This window comes from Vombatus ursinus, unplaced genomic scaffold (genome assembly GCF_900497805.2).
Source record: "Vombatus ursinus unplaced genomic scaffold, bare-nosed wombat genome assembly UNPS02014791.1, whole genome shotgun sequence".
Lineage (NCBI taxonomy): Eukaryota > Metazoa > Chordata > Mammalia > Diprotodontia > Vombatidae > Vombatus > Vombatus ursinus.
Window position 1 is genome coordinate 689,813 of NW_020954569.1, and position 16,836 is coordinate 706,648.

Sequence of the window (16,836 nt, forward strand, 5' to 3'; positions counted from 1 at the left end):
CTTTTTTCTTTTTTTTTCATGGTATGTTTTAAGTTCCAAACTGTCTCCCTCCCTACCCTGCACTAGAAGAGGTCAGCATTTCATGCACACACACACACACACACACACACACACACACACCCTCAGTTCTTTCTCGGGAGGTAGATAATATCTTCCTTTGTAGGTCCTTTGTACTTGATTCTATATTTATAATACTCAGAATAACTTAGTCATTCACAGTTATTCTTCAAATAATATTGCTGTTACTTTATACAACATTCTCTTGGTTCTACTCATTTTACTCTTTGTTGTTTTGTGCAAATCTTTCTATGTTTTTCTAAATCATTTCTTACAACACAGTAGTATCCCATTACAATCATATACTACAACTTATTCAGCCATTCCCCAATTGATGGGCATCCCCTCATTTTCCAGTTCTTTGCCACCTCAAAGAATGCTGCTATAAATATTTTAGAACCTATAGGTTCTTTTCTTATTTTCCTCATCATCTTGGGAAACAGACCTAATAGTGGTGTTGCTGGGCCAAAGTTTATACACAGTTTTACAACGCTTTGGACATAATTTCAGATTGTTTTCCAAAATGGTTGGAATGGTTCGCAGTTCCACTAACAATATCTTAATGTCTCAATTTTTCCACATACCCTCCAACATTTGTCATTTTCACCTTCTGTCATTTTAGCCAATCTGATAGATTTGAGATGGTATCTCAAAGTTGTTTTAATTTGCATTTCTTTAATCAATAATGATTGAGACCATTTTTTTGTATGACTATATAGCTTTGATTTTTTTCTTCCAAAAACTGACTATTCATATCCTTTGACCATTTATCAATTAGGGAATGACTCATTCTTATAAATTTGACAAAGTTCTCTATATAGTTGACATATGAGACCTTTATGTGAGAAACTTTCTAAAATTTTTTCCCAGTTTTCTACTTTCCTTCTAATCTTGGCTACATTGGTTTTATTTGTACAAAATTTTTTTAATTTAATATAGTCAAAATATCCATTTTATATCTTTCAGTGTTCTCTGTCTCTTGTTTATTCATAAATTCTTCTCCTATCCATGAGTCTGATAGGTAACATATTCCATATTCTTTTAATTTACTTAGATCTCTTTATATCTAGGTCATGTATCCATTTTGACCTTATCTGGATAAATGGTATAAAATATTGGTCTGTACCTAGTTTCTGCCAGACTGCTTTCCAGTTTTTCTGACAATTTTTATCAGATAGTGAATTATCCCAAAAGCTTAAATTTATCAAACACAAAGTTACTATAGTCATTTACTATGTACATCTGCCCTATTCCATTGATCCACCATTCTGTTTCTTAGCTAGTATCAGATAGTTTTGATAATTATTACCTTATAATACAATTTAAGGTCTGGTACTGCTAAACCTCCTTTCTTTACTTTTTTTTTCATTGATTCTTTTAATATTCTTGACCTTTTGTTCTTCCAAATTAATTTTGCTATTATTTTTTGTACCTCAAAATATTTTTGAGTAATTTAATTGGGATGACAATGAATAAGTAGATTAGTTTAGGGAGAATTGTCATTTTTATCATATTGGCTTGGCCTACCCATGAGCAATTAATATTTCTCCAATTATTTAACTCTGACTTTATTTGTATAAAAAGTATTTTATAATTACGTTTCATATAGTTCCTGGGTTTGTCTTGACAGGTATTATTCCCAGGTACTTTACAGTGTCTGGAACATGGTTTGAATATATTTCATAGATAGGCATCTGTGTCTCATGGTTTATATGATAGTATCATGAACTTTTTGCTGTCCTGGGTTTTGTTTGTTTTTTTTTTCCCCACTTTGGGTTAAACCACTTTAAAATGCAATTTCCTTAATGCAAGTAACTTTCACACTCATAGAAAATAAGTTTTCCAAATCGCTGGTAAACGTTTGTTACTAGCACACCTACAATGTGCCAGGCACTGTGCTACACACTTGGGGATAAAAGAAAGGTTAAAGACAGTCTGCTCTCAAGGAACTTTCAGTCTAATGGGGGAAACAGCATGCAAAAAAATAGTACAAACAAGTCATATACAGGATAAATTGGAAATAACAGATACTAGAAGTAGTGGAGATTGGGAAAAACTTCCTCGAGAAGTTGATTTTAGCTGGGACTGGAGGGAAGCCAGCAAATGGAAATGAGGAAGAAGAGCATTCCTGGCATTAGGAATAGCTATTGAAAATACCTGGAGTCAGGAGATTTAGGGTCTTGTTTAAGGAACAACCAAGGAGGCCAGTGTCATTGGATAGTAGAATATGTGAAAGTATGTAAGGTATAAGAAAGACAGGAAAGGAGTAGGGATAAAGAGAGCCAGATTTTGAAGGACTTTGAATGCCAAACACAGGGTTTGTCTTGACAGGTATACTCCCTGGTATTTTTTATTTATTATTATGTTATAAATTATATATCACAATTTATGTACGTTTATCATATATATGAATTATCTATTATAAGTTATAAATCAATTAATTTGATTATTATATTTGATCCTGAAGATGATAAGGAGTCACTGGAGTTTACTGAGTAGGGGACATGGCATGGTCAGACCTGTAATTTATTTAAGACCATTTTTGATAACAGTATTATTTAGGAATTTTTTTAATGGCTACATATTTCTAAAAATTAATTTTATTCTCTATGAAATTACTTTTTAAATAATTACAATGTTGTTTATAGTTAACATTGATACATTTGTTCCAGTGTGAAGGCCTCAGGTAAAATTAGTAAAATTTCATCTGCATAAATGAAGTACAAAAAAACCTAAAATGTTTCTAGTTTGAATTATCAGCTATTTTTAGGATCTGATAACTTCTTTTAAATTGACGTCATAAGATTATTTTTTTTTAAATTTTTGTTTAGCTTCTATATTTGAAACAATAACAAGATCAAAACCCAATACCTGTTTGGGCACATGGGCCATTGGAATTGGATCTTGCCTTCACTGGCACTATAGACAAATTTTGGGATTTAGAGAACTTTCTAGATTATCAAGGTCATCCTATGTACTGGCACTTTATATTAAATGCTGACCCTGCTCCTTAGAGTCTGTCTGACTTTGGACAAGCCACTTGCCCTCTCCAGATCTCACTTTCTTCACCTATAAAATGAAGGTGTTGAATGAGATGATCTTGTAGACCTCTTCTAGCCCTATGTCGTATGATTCAATCCAATTTCAAGTTCAGTGCTACCACTTGCCTTGAACCAACCTTCACATTAGGGTTGGAACTGGTGGGATGTATTACCAGTTTGATCCTGCTCAAAATTTGTAATGGGGCAAATCTAGAAGAGAATTTATAGTCTTGTTCTCGAGTATATGAGACAGTCTATGCATATATATATATCAATCACTCAATACCCTTGTTAGGGGGACAGAAATGAACAACTGTCAATACCAATGTTTATTGAATACCTACTGCATGTAGAGCCCCTTATTAAGTATTGATTTGATTTGATCATTCCTTTATTCATTGTGTAAGAACAAGAGGGTATGTCTTTAAGTACAGTAAACTTAAAGTTGCTCTTTTCCTTTGTATTTCATCCCTTATAATAGAACAAATAGACTTATAAAATGTAAACATAATTAAGATAAAAATAGCTGGCAGCCCTAACATTTTAAGTTTTTTCTCAAATTGTGAATATTTGCAAATATATGCTATATACACATAGAAACATTTTAATATGGTATATTTTAAAGCAGTTATGAATGATTCTAGAATTGTTTTGAAATAACAACTTTTATAGCACTTAGTTTTATATTTTAATTTGAGCAGTTTCTGTTGAAAGTGACAAGGCAGTACATCAGTACTTTATGTAAAGTAGAGCCACCAAACATCAGAATAGTTGTCCTGTGGAGGATATGATGGGATACAGCTTTTTGTTTTCCAAGGAGGTTCAGCAACTATAGAAGACATGTTACACAGTGTCCACATGGATAAGGGATCCCACAGATGCCCTTGTTAGGGAATGACTGGGTTGATTGTATCTAATTTCAGAATACTACAGGGCCTCCTCCTCAGTAAAAACCACAACCATGCGCGAGAAGTTATTCTAACAGTTCATACAGGGAAACCCAAATGGATTAAAACTACCTGTGTCCAAACTGATATATGGTGTACTGTGCAGTCCATTGAGTGAGTCGTTAAATGGATGAATCTTCGACCAACGCTGTAGGTGGAACAGGACTGAATAGCAAGAAAGCGTGCTCTTAGGAAATTGTGAGATGCTTTCAGCAGTTCCCACTTTCTTCTTGACCAAAAAAACCCTATATTTTTACACCAACATTCTTTGGAAAGTACAATCTATTCATACCCACCATGAGTTTCTCCTGGACAGCCTAAAAAACCCCAGAAAAACTCATGGTGGGTATGAATAGATTATGGTATATTACCATTGATGACTTGCATGTAAAAAATGGTATTAAAAGAGGTCATTCAGGAAATGATCATAAAAAAAATCAGCTGGTCATGAGCAAGAATAACAGGTGAACATTCTGAGTGCCGCCCTGATCCTCTCAATGCTAAAGGGCCAAGAGAAAGAATTACAAAACATTGGATAGGGTTTCTGTGGAGGATTTATTGTGTAACATGGGCAAGAATCACTGAGGATGAGAAGCTGTAGATGTGTTGTCATCTGCAGCATTGAAGGACAGTTGCATCAGTGAAACCAGGCTCCATAGCCATTAGCCATCTAAGAGGCAAATAGTGTAATGATTCGTAATGATGAATTTTACTTATTTTTCACAGACAAAACATTTTCTTCGTATTCTTAACTTTTATAGCTCTAATATGAAGTTTCATTTATTTTTCATTTAACTGAAAGAATCCATATTGTTATCTTTTCTAGGTTAGAGGGCCTTCACCCACTAATCCTAATGTCATAGTAGAAGATTTACTTACTCCGTGCTCTCCAGGTGATCCTGGTGCCATTGAAATGACATGGATGGATGTCTCTGGGGATAAACTTTTGGAGCCAGCTGTTTCCATGGTTTGAATTTTTATTTTGTATTTTTAGAAAAAAGTTTAGTTATTACATGTTCATAAATTTGAGAACTGTTTTAAGTATTTTGCAAGTTATATTTCAGAATTAGAGGCAACATGGTGTAATGGAGTGCTGGAGTGGGAGTCAGAAAGACAGCTGAGTTCACATCCCACTTCTGACACTACTAGTTATATTGATTGAGAGTCCTCCATTTGGAGTCAAGGAATCTGAATTTGAAACCAGACTCTACTACTTACTACCTGTGTTGACGAAGGCACTTCATGTTTCTGAGCTACTGTTTGCTCATCTGTTAAATAAAGGAGGATTAGTTAGAGTGAATGACATCTCAAGTGTCTTCCAGCTCTAAATCTATGATTCTGTGATGATCCTATGATTGATAAAACAGGGAATAGTTATTAAATTAACAGAAGTCCTGTATGTAGTTCTTGGAGATTATATTTCTTAATTTGCTGAAGTAAAACACTAATATTTGTTGAGAATTAATATTCAGAATTTAATCTACACATCATAGTTTATTCATATGTTTATGGAGATGTACAACTATTTCCATCTGCATGTGTTTAGATAAAGCATTAAAAGAAATTTGTATTAGGGTAAGAGTTATTTTTTTAACATTTGTTTTTTAAAATTTTGAGTTCCAAATTCTCTCGCTCCCTTCCTTTTCTCCCTCCCTCCTTGAGCAATTTGATATAGTATACATATGCAGTCATGCAAAACATTTTCACATTAGCTGTGTTGCAAAAGAAAACACAGACCCAAAAAAAAAAGAATAATAAAGTTTTAAGAGTATGCTTCGATCTGCATTCAGACTCCATCAGTTCTTTCTCTGGATATGGATAGCATTTTTCATCAGGAGTCCTTTGGAATTGTCTTAGCTCATTATATTGCTCAGAATAGCTAAGTCATTCACAGTTGATCATTGTACAATATTGCTATTACAGTGTATATTATTCTCCTGGTTTTGCTCACTTCATTTGTCTTCCCAGGTTTTTCTGAAAGCATCCTGCTCGTTATTTCTTATAGCATTATAGTATTCCATCACAATCCCACGCCACAACTTGTTCAGCTATTCCCTAATTGATGGGCATCCCCTCAATTTCAAGGTTTTTGCCACCACAAAAAGAGCTGCTATAAATATTTTTGTATAAATCAGTCCTCCCTGCCCTCTCCCCCTGCCCTTTTTAAAATCTCTTTGGGATAGACCTAGTAGTGGTATTGCTGAGTCAAAAGGTATGCACAGTTTTATAGCCCTTTAGGCATAGTTCCAAATTGCTCTAAGAACAGTTGGATCAGTTCATAACTCCAGCAGTAGTGTATTTTCCCACATCCCCTTCAGCATTTATTATTTTTCTTTTCTGTCATCTTAGCCAATCTGATAGTGTGAAGTGGTATCTTGGAGTTGTTTTAATTTGCATTTCTCCAATCAATAGTGATTTAGATCATTTTTTCATATGACTAGATAGCTTTGAGTACTGAAAACTACCTGTTCATATCCTTCAACCATTTATCAATTGAACTGACTCATATTCTCATAAATTTGACTCAGTACTCTCTATATTTGATAAATGAGGCCTTTATCAGAGAAACTTGATGTAAAAAATTTTTCCCAGTTTTTTCTTCTTTCCTTCTAATCTTGGCTGCGTTGATTTTGTTTGTGCAAAAGCTTTTTAATTTGATGTAATCAGAATTATCCATTTTATATCCTGTAATGCTCTCTACCTCTTGGTCATAAATTCTTACCTTATCCATAAATCTGACAGGTAAAATATTTTATGCTTCTCTAACTTGCTGATATCACTCTTTATGTCTAAATAATGTACTCATTTTGACCTTATCTCAGTATATGATGTGAGATGTTGGTTTATACCTAGTTTCTATCAAACTGCTTTCCAGTCTTCCCAGCAATTTTTGTCAGATAGTGAGTTTTTGTCTCAAAATCTTGAATCTTTGGGTTTGTCGAACAGTAGTATTCTATGGTCATTTACTATTGTTTACCTAATTTATACCACTAATCCACCTTATTTCCACCTCCCATCTTTTTTCTTAGCCAGTACCAGATTGTTTTGATGATTACCACTTTGTAATAAATTTTGATATCTGGTACTGCTAAGCTACCTTCCTTCACAATTTTTTCCATGGATTCCCTTGATATTCTTGACCTTTTGTTCTTCCAGATGGATTCTGTTGTTGTTAGAGGTAGCTGTTAATTAGAATAAAGTAATCTATGTATTTTTACCATTTCACCTCAGATTTTCAAACTTAAATTTTCATAGTATATAACGATCATAAGGTAAGACTGCCTTTTAAGCCATCATGGGAGAAAATGAGATTAAATTCCATAGTTTAATTTTAGAACACTTCTTTAAAATGACTGATACATAAATACTTGGAAATGAGATGGCTTTTTTTTTTATTTTAACCAAAGCCAAAGTCAGAAGCAGAATTGCAGAAACTGCAAACTGCACCTACCTATCTATAGTCAGAATTCTCTCAGAGAACAATCTTCATGAAATGAATTGGTAACTTTCTTGAAATTAAGACACAGTTTTTTATAAAACTAAGAATGTTCTGGTCAACAGGACCATGAAAGCTATAGTAAAAGTTATTATTATGGTGATTTCAGTACAGTATGTGAGAAAATGCCCTAAAGAAAGACGTGCTTTAAAGTGTAATTGAACCTTTGGCATAATGGAATTTTATTCTGTTGGTTATGGCTGAATGTTTGTATAATTAAATATGGTCTTTCAACTATGTTACTCTTATTTGCAGCCGCTTCTTGAACATTACAATGTAAGGCAATGGTGTCAAACTCAAATAGAAACAGGGGCCACTAAACCATATATAAGGATCCCTGTGGTTCACATACTGACTTATAAAACTGCTTATTAATATTATCTATGTTTTATTGTACTTTTATTTATTTTGGTCAACATTCCCCAGTTAAATTAAATTTTAAACTCGTTTGGCTCGCTTGGGAGTGTTTTGGGCTGCATATGGCCTGTGGACCATATGTTTGTTACCTTTTATGTGATTTAAGGGATATTTGTTTTTGAACATCGTTGCCTACAGTATCTTTTAATCCACAGTTCTCTACTAGATTGTAAGCTCCACAGGAGCATTTGCTAGTTCTTAATTAAACACTGTTTCTCTCTTTAGTGCCCATCACAGTGCTTTGAACACAGTAGATGCTTGATATTTGTTGAATTTAAATAATTTTTAAAGACAATAAATGTGGGGGCAGGAAGCATAGTGGATATAGGCTGGCGTTGGAGTGAAGACTTGGATTCAAGTTCTGTCTCTGACACATAAATAATTGACCATGGGCAAGTCATTGCGAGTTACTGATGAGTTGCGTTTCAGATCAGCAGAAATTTAGGGTGGCTGTAGATCATGTTCTCTGCATGGATGAAATCACAGATCTAGATCCCCAGAATCTCTCTTCATTATCATTTGCTTCATATTTCTCAGTGAACCTTTATTTTGGGGGAGGAGTGGGGCATTTTTCTTAAACAGATCCATGATTTTATTGGTACAGGCAGCTCATGGTGAGGAATTTCCTCTATTAATACAAATGGGCACCATCTCTGAAAGTTTTAGTTTTGGGGTATTGTTGGGGACACTGCTAAGAGGTTCAATGACTTGTCCAGGGCCTTGGCCAGGATGCCCCAGAGCCTTCCTGACTCCAGCAACAACCTTCTTCTGACCACTATGTTATGCTACCTCTCAGGATTTTACTTTAATAAATTATAAAGGATAATCGTTTATAGTTGAAATATGAGCAGGACTTATGTTAATGAACTTGATCATAATAACTGTTTAACAGTAAACAAATTATTCATTGAGTAGCTACTGTGTATTTGGAAATGTGGTGGATTTTCTTTTTTTTAAAGAATATGCCACAGTCTCTTCTCTCAAGGACCTCAGTCTAGTAATGGATATTAGCTGATTTGACATTAGTTACTTGCTACATTCATGGAAGAGAGGCATTGTGCCCTTTAAGTTGAAAAGCAAGTATTGATCTGCTTTGGCAAAGGAATTTTATCACTGGGAGTATCATATTCTGATAAAATTACAGGTCCTATCCAAAGAAGACAATGTTTATGGAACTATCCACACATGTGGATATAACTATATTTGTGATACCTTTGTTCAAGGAAAAGAGTTCCTTTGTTTAATTTGCTTAGGAATATATAAAAAGTCTATGCCAAAAACTCTCAATTAAATAGAATGCCTAGTAATGGAGTATTCTGGTTAGCTTAGGGTAAAAAATAATTCCTTTTTGTTACAACCCTTGTTAATTGAAAATCTTTACAAAATATATTAATGCCCTTTGCAGCCTTAAGTAGAATGTTCTAAACACAATTTCCTTCATTCAACAAATATTTTTAAAGCGCTTGCTATGTTATACAAGGTATTGTATAGGATAAGAAGGTCAGTAAGACATAGTTCTTGATCTCAAGGAAATTAGAATATCTCTCTCTTTGAGTGATGGTTACTTAGGGTTGTCATTATGAAGTTCAGATCTTAGTATTGTAGAATTAGGAAATGCAGGAAATTCGTCTAGATCTAGAATGTAGAGTTAATAACAACTGCAGATAATATCCTAGGAGATTTTTTTTTTTAAACAAAATCTGCGATGTTTATTCTCTTACTATTTGGTATTTTCTTCCCGAAGAGAAGTGCATTGAAAAATATCTTGATCATTTGAGCATATTGGTTTTTTCATTCAAGTATATAACATTGGTAGATAAACTAATTTTGACTCCTAAAGTTTTAGTAAATTACTTAGTTAATAAAAATACTGTGGTTCATCTTATTCAGCTCAATGATGCTTTTCCTTTTTTCTCTCAACAGCCTGATATGTTACGGTCATTAGCTAGCACAAAACCAACTGTTAATGAACATGACTTGCTGAAATTAAAGAAGTTTACAGAAGATTTTGGTCAAGAAGGCTAAACCAAAGACAACCGGGAGACTATTGGCTATACTTTTTCTTTCTTAGGCACTCTTGCCTCTTTGGGGATGGCATTCAGATATTTGTGGATTTTTCAAAAAAAATTTTTTCCTTCTCCACAGGAAAATGAAGATCTCTTTTGAAAGTTCCTTTTGCTTTATGTTATTTTTCTTCCAATTTGTATTAAGTATCTCCTGTTTAACAAAAAAAAAAATACTGAGTGGTAAATATTAGAGTTCTTACATGAAAAGCAGTAATGAATATTACATTTTTTTTTTGTACCTGGCATAAAATACAGTCATGTAGAATTGAAGTAAAATGAACTGTGGTATGTGCTTTGGAGAAGAGATCTTGTTAAACATAATTTTGTTGTCTAAGTCAATTGATTACCCTACAAAAATTACTTTTAAAAAAATTAAAATTTGGTGGAGAGATCACTTTAAAAAGCAAGGAACACTGTGATTGGATTTAGAAGATTTTTAATTATGTGATGACCAGTACTCATATTGAACACTGATAGGTTTCGTACTGGGTTTTTTCTCTGTGTGTATTTAAATATTGCCTTAAAAAAGCATTAAGCTTTTGTTTTTAACTTTACTAGTTGATAGGAACCTTTCACTGTGCAATCTTGGAAAACTTGTAGACTTGACATCATCTTACCCTAGAGAAGAATCTTCTCTATCCCAGTATCTTTTTTATGGAAAGAATTGACCAAAACAGATTTTAAATATATTTGTAATTTTGGAATACCGTGTCATGAAATACTGTTATGGGAAGCTTTAAAGTAATAGAATGGTCAGCCTTTCATTTGTAAGTGATGACATCAGTAAATATACATATAGATTACATACATACATACATATGTGTTATGTATATATGTATATGCACATATACAGAAATTATACATTTATGTGTATAATTTTCTTTCCAGTGATATTAGAATGGTAGAGCTCTGGTCATTTAGGCCATACCCCCATTTTATACATATCAGTGTGATATTTAATCAAGATTTTGCAAGTAGGCTGATGTCATCAAATTATTAACTATAAAAGCAACATTTGGTTATTTCCAATAAACATCTAAGTATGGATTTTAAAGACCATAAGATACAACACTAGTATCAGCATTGCGTGTGCCTTGTAAGTTTCTTTGGCTGTAATTTTTAAAAAGATCATTGAATTATATAGAATGCAGTACATTCCATGATTATTATAAAGTTCTCTACTTTAGAAATTCTTTAGAACAACTTTAAAATATTTGCACATTTCAAATATTATGCATTATGGTTGTCTTTGGGTTTTTCTTTTATGTACAGGTTTTTATGTACTTTTTAGAAATCCTAGGTTTCATGAAACATGCTGTTCTTACATGAAGTCAAATGATGATACATCATCAGCTGTATTCTTAGTCTCTTTTGGAGCTTCCAAGAAAATGAACCCAAGTCCTTTACGTGAGGAAATCTGTAAAATTTTCATTAAAATTATGTACATGTAAACCTTCTTATTTTTCAAATTCTTGCTTTTGTACTGCACTTGGGAGTTCCCTTAGCAGACAGCCTAAAACTGGATGCGGAGGGATTGTTTTGCATAAGATATTATATGCTTTTAATGCTCATAGTCTCAAACTATAGCATATTACTGCAATTATATAGTTAACAGAAAATTTACAAATTTATACTGTGATGTTCAATTTTAGAATTTGTGATAAAGCCACATTTACTTTGGACATGAGTGAATACCACTGTCCAAAAATGAGAGGTTTACTGGCTAAAATAAGTATTGGATCTTAGTATTAGACTTCCAAGATCCTTGCCTTCAAGCCTGATCCTAATTCATTACAAAGATTTATGAGCCTAAAAATTTTCCTAGAATTGTATGACAGCATCATGCCTATCTTGGAATAATAGACCAGCAAATATGATAGACCAAACCCATAAGCATATTTCCATGACATAATTTAAAAAGGGAATGTGGCTTCATGGACAGCCTCAGTGAGTGCCTGCAGATTGGAATTTAAACCCTGAGTTGCTGCGGGCACGAACCAAGGGGAAAGGCCGCGTCTCAGTAATAAGCCACACCGGCCAGACGGGCCTGGGTTATAATCTACGCTCTGACACTAATCTGAGCCTTTTCTCACCTCTGTAAAATGGAGGGGACAGATAAAGAGGTTGCTAAGGTCCTATCTAGCTCTGAGTCTTTGAATCTGAGATCTGATTTCCATTTAACTCTCTTCAGTGATCCGCTTTTCTTCTCCACAAAATAAAGGAGAGACTAGGTTTTTATTCCTGCTTTTAACAGTGTTCTCAAAATCCTCTATTTTCTTTAAGGGTTATCGCTTCATCCTAGCCCTCAGTAATCGGACTTCTCAAATGGCAATTGTGAAGAAACAAAAGAGCTGTCTTTGGCACTTGGCAAGAATGATTGGGCAATGCATGCAATGGATAGAGTGCTAGGCGTGAAGTCAGGAAGACTCGTCTCTCTGAATTCAAATCTGACCTCAAACACTAGCTGGGTGGTCCTGGGCAAGTCACTTAACCCTGTTTGCCTGTTTCCTCTCTAAAATTGAGCTGGTGAAGGAAATAGCAAACACTCTAGTATCTTTGTCAAGAAAACCCCGAATGGGGTCACAAAGAGTCAGACACAACTGAAACAACTGAACAAGAACGATTACATAGGACACTACCAAATGACTCAAGTTGGGGGAAGAGGAGGAGTTTCACATCAGTGGCCTGGAATCTTTGTCTCCTCCTACCATTTGGTTGTGTCTGCCTTATCCCACATCAAGCTTTGGGTGCCTTACATTCTAGCCTGCCTCAGGAAAGGTTTGTGTTTGTCCTAGGTATAAAAATTCCTAGTTAGGGCTAAAGGAAAAGGAATAGAGAAGCAGGAAGAAAGCCAGAATATGGTGGTTTCATAGAGTCCTATACACATTAATTAAGAACCTACATGTGCTCATGGGAGCGACAAGATGGAGGTCTAGACATTTTCTTCAATCCACGTGACCTCGTACTTCTCCGAAACAGAAAGATAAACAAAAGGGAAACTATGGAACTGAACAAATTGCTGGAAACAAGTGAAAAGACTTAAGGCATCCTCTAAATGGGATGGCAAAAGAATGTACAAGTATTTCTTAGCACCACGTGGAAGTTTTACAAAAATTGGCCATGCTAGAGCACGGAGATACAGCAAACGTATAAAGACAGAAAGATGTAATCCACCCTTTACAGACCATAACACAACAAAAACAAATGGAGACATAACAATTAAATCTCACATAATGAGTGGATCAAAGGACAAATTGTAGCAACAATAACTATATAGAAGAAAATTATAATGATGAAACAATATACCAAAATTTCTGGGATACAGCTAAAGTAGTCCTCAGTCCTACAAATGTACATTAATGAAACAGAAAAAGGATTAATGAATATTCATTTTTAAAATGAGAAAACCAACAAGTAAACAAACCTAAAATAAGCACAAAAGAGAAGATAACAAAAATTAGAGAGAAAATAGATAAATTGGGGGGGGACTATAGAAATAAAACTAAAAGCTGATTTTTTAAAACAATAAAATTGATAAACCCTTATCTAATCTGGTTAAAAAGGAGAATAGAAAATCAAATGAATGTAAGAGCAAATGAGCAAAATGAAATCATAGCAAAAACAAGAAATAAAAGAAGAATCAGAATATATGCAGTTATATATGCTTACAAAGCTGAAAACACAAAAATAATAGAGGAGTACCTTTAAAGTATAAAATACTGGGAGCAGCTAGGTGGCACAGTGGATAGAGCATTGGCCCTGAAGTCAGGAGGACCTGAGTTCAACTCAGACCTAACATTTACTAGCTGTATGAGCCTGGGCAAGTCACTTAACCCCAATTGCCTAAAACATATATATATAGAGAGATCTATATATCTATATATAGATATCTAGAGATCTATATATATATGTACACACACACACATATATATACATATATATATAAAATACTGAAAGTATCAGAAGACTAGATATTTTTTAAAAACCCAGTCTCAGAAAAAGAAAGAGATCTAGTTGTAAATGAACTACAAAATAAAAAAAAAAAACCTCCTGGTCCTGATGGATTCACAGGAGAATTCTATCAAACTGTAAGAGAATAATTAATTTCCATATTTCACAAAATATTCTCAAAAAATTAGAAAATACCCTACCAGAATCCTTTTCTGAGACAAATATAGTCCAAATACCTAAACCAGGGAGAGAGAAAACACAGAAGGAAAACTATAGGCCAGTATCATTAATGAATATTGACTCACAAATTTTAAACAAAATCCTGTCAGATTACCACAATTTCCCCAAGAAATCATTCATTATGACCAAGTGGAATTTATACCAGGGTTGCAAATCTATTTCAACATTAGGAAAACAATCAACATAATCTTATTTTTAAAAAAATCTAAAACCACACGATCACCTCAATAGATGCAGAAAAAGCCTTTGACAAAGTACAATACTCTATTCTAAAAAGTTTACAAAGTGTAGGCATAGAGGGACTTTTAAAAAATATCATTAACAGCCTCTATCTCAAACTAAAAATCGTGCAACAGGGATACACTAGAACCTTTCCCAATAAATGTGGGAGTGAGGTAAGGAAGCCCACTCCCCGCTATTATTTTATATAGGGCTAGAAATGCTAGCAACAGGGGCAGCTAGGTGGTGCAGTGGATAGAGCACCGGCCCTAAAGTCAGAAAGAGCTGAGTTCAAATCTGACTGCAGACCAAACACATGACACTTACTATCTGTGTGACCTTGGGCAAGTCACTTAACCCCAATTGCCTAAAAAATAAAAATAATAATAAAAAAGAAATGCTAGCAACAGCAAAACAAGGGAAAGAAGTCAAAGGCATCAAGACAGGTAAAAAGAAGAGAAACCATCCCTATTTGCTGATGCTATGATAGTATACTTGGGGAAAAAAACTAGAGAATCAGCAAATATACTAAATGAGACAAGTAACAGCTTTAGCAAAGTGTAGGCTACAAAATAAATCTGCAAAAATCAATAACATTTCTATATAATAATAACAAAACACAAGAAGTAATAATAAAAAGGTAAACTCCATCCCAAATAATTACAAAATGTATAAACTATTTAGGGATCAAATTACCAAATCACACAAAGACTTGTATAGATTCAATTACAAGTTGCTCAAGAAATTAAGAACTTATATAGCTGGAGAAATCAGTGTTTTTGACTAGGTTTGTTGATATAATGAAAATAACAGTACTATCTAAACCAGGAAGAGTTAAAATAGAGAAAAAAAGTATAGACCAATTTCACTAATGAAAATCACAAATTCACTAGCGCAAAAATCCAAGGACCATGGAAACAGATTAAAAATTAATTGGAGCTAGGTGGCACAGTGGATAGAGCACACTGCCTGAGTTCAAATCAGACCAAACACTTGACACTTACTAGCTATGTGACCCTGGCAAGTCATTTAACCCCAATTGCCTTAAAAAAAATTAATTGGAGACTAAATAACCTAATCTTAAAGAATGAGTGGGTTAAAGAACAAGCCATAGAAACAATAAATAATTTTATTAAAGAGAATGAGAATAATGAGACAACATATCAAAACTTACGGGATGCAACAAAAGCAGTATGCAGAGGAAAATTTATATCTCTAAATGCTAACATCAGTGAAATAGAGAAAGAGTAGATTTATGAATGGGATATGCAATTTAAAAAATATGAGGAAAAATAAATTAAAAATCCATAATTAAACACCAAATTGGAAGTCCTGAAAATTAAAGGTGAGATTAATAAAACAGAAAGAAAACCATTGAATTAATAAACAAAAGAAGAGTTGATTATATGAAAAAAAACAATAAAATAGATAAACCATTGGTTAATATGATTTTTTTAAAAGAGAGAAGAAAACCAAATCACTAGTATCAAAAATGAAAAGGGTGAATATACCATTGATGAAGATGAAATGAAAGCAATTGTTAGGAGTTATTTTGCCCAGTTATATGCCAACAAATTTAACAATTTAGGTGAAATAGAATACTTACAAAAATATAAACTGCTCAGATTAACAGAAAAGGAAATAGATTATCTAAATAAACCTATTTTAGAAAAAGAAATCGAGCAGTCCTTAAATAAACTTCCTAAAAAAAAAATCATGACCAGATAGATTTATAAGTGAATTCTACCAAACATTTAAAGATAACTAATTCCAATATTGAATAAATTTTTTGGAATAGTAGGCAAAGGAGTCCTACCAAACTCCTTTTATAAAACAGATATGGTGCTAATACCTAAACCAGGAAGAGCAAAAATAGAGAAAAAAAAATTATAGACCAATTTCACTAATGAAATTCACAAATTCACTAATGCAAAAATCCTAAATAAAATATTAGCTAGGAGACTACAACAATATATCACAAAGATTATACATGTGACCAAGTGGGACTTATACCAGGAGTGCAGAGCTGGTTCAGTGTAAGGAAAACTAGTAACAACTAATTATATCAATAATAAAAGTGACAAAAATCAAAACTTCTGACAAAATACCACACTCATTCCTATTAAAACACTTGAAAGCATAGGTATAAATGAATTTTCCTTAAAACAATAAGAAGCATTTACTTAATCAGCATTTCTCCAACAAAGCCCCATAAGAAGAGATAGTAAAAGATATTTTATTTAAAATAACCATAGACAATATAAAATACCTGGGAATATACCTGACAAGACAAACACAGAAACTATATAAACATAATTATAAAACACTTTTTGTACAAATAAAATCAGATTTAAATAATTGGAGAAATATTCATTGTTCATGGGTGGGCCAAGCCAATGTAA

The 16,836-nt window shown here is 33.4% G+C and overlaps 1 protein-coding gene across 2 annotated transcripts in view; it reads left to right on the forward strand.

The window, feature by feature from the left end:
* VPS4B (vacuolar protein sorting 4 homolog B) overlaps window positions 1-11,480 on the forward strand; it is a 34,784-nt gene extending 23,304 nt beyond the window's left edge. For both annotated transcript variants that reach the window (XM_027869019.1, XM_027869018.1), the window contains exons 10-11: window positions 4,872-5,012; window positions 9,882-11,480. In XM_027869019.1, the coding sequence (XP_027724820.1) occupies window positions 4,872-5,012; window positions 9,882-9,983 (243 nt within the window). In that variant the 3' untranslated portion in view covers window positions 9,984-11,480. The remainder of the gene's footprint in view (window positions 1-4,871; window positions 5,013-9,881) is intronic.
* Window positions 11,481-16,836: the final 5,356 nt, after the last annotated feature.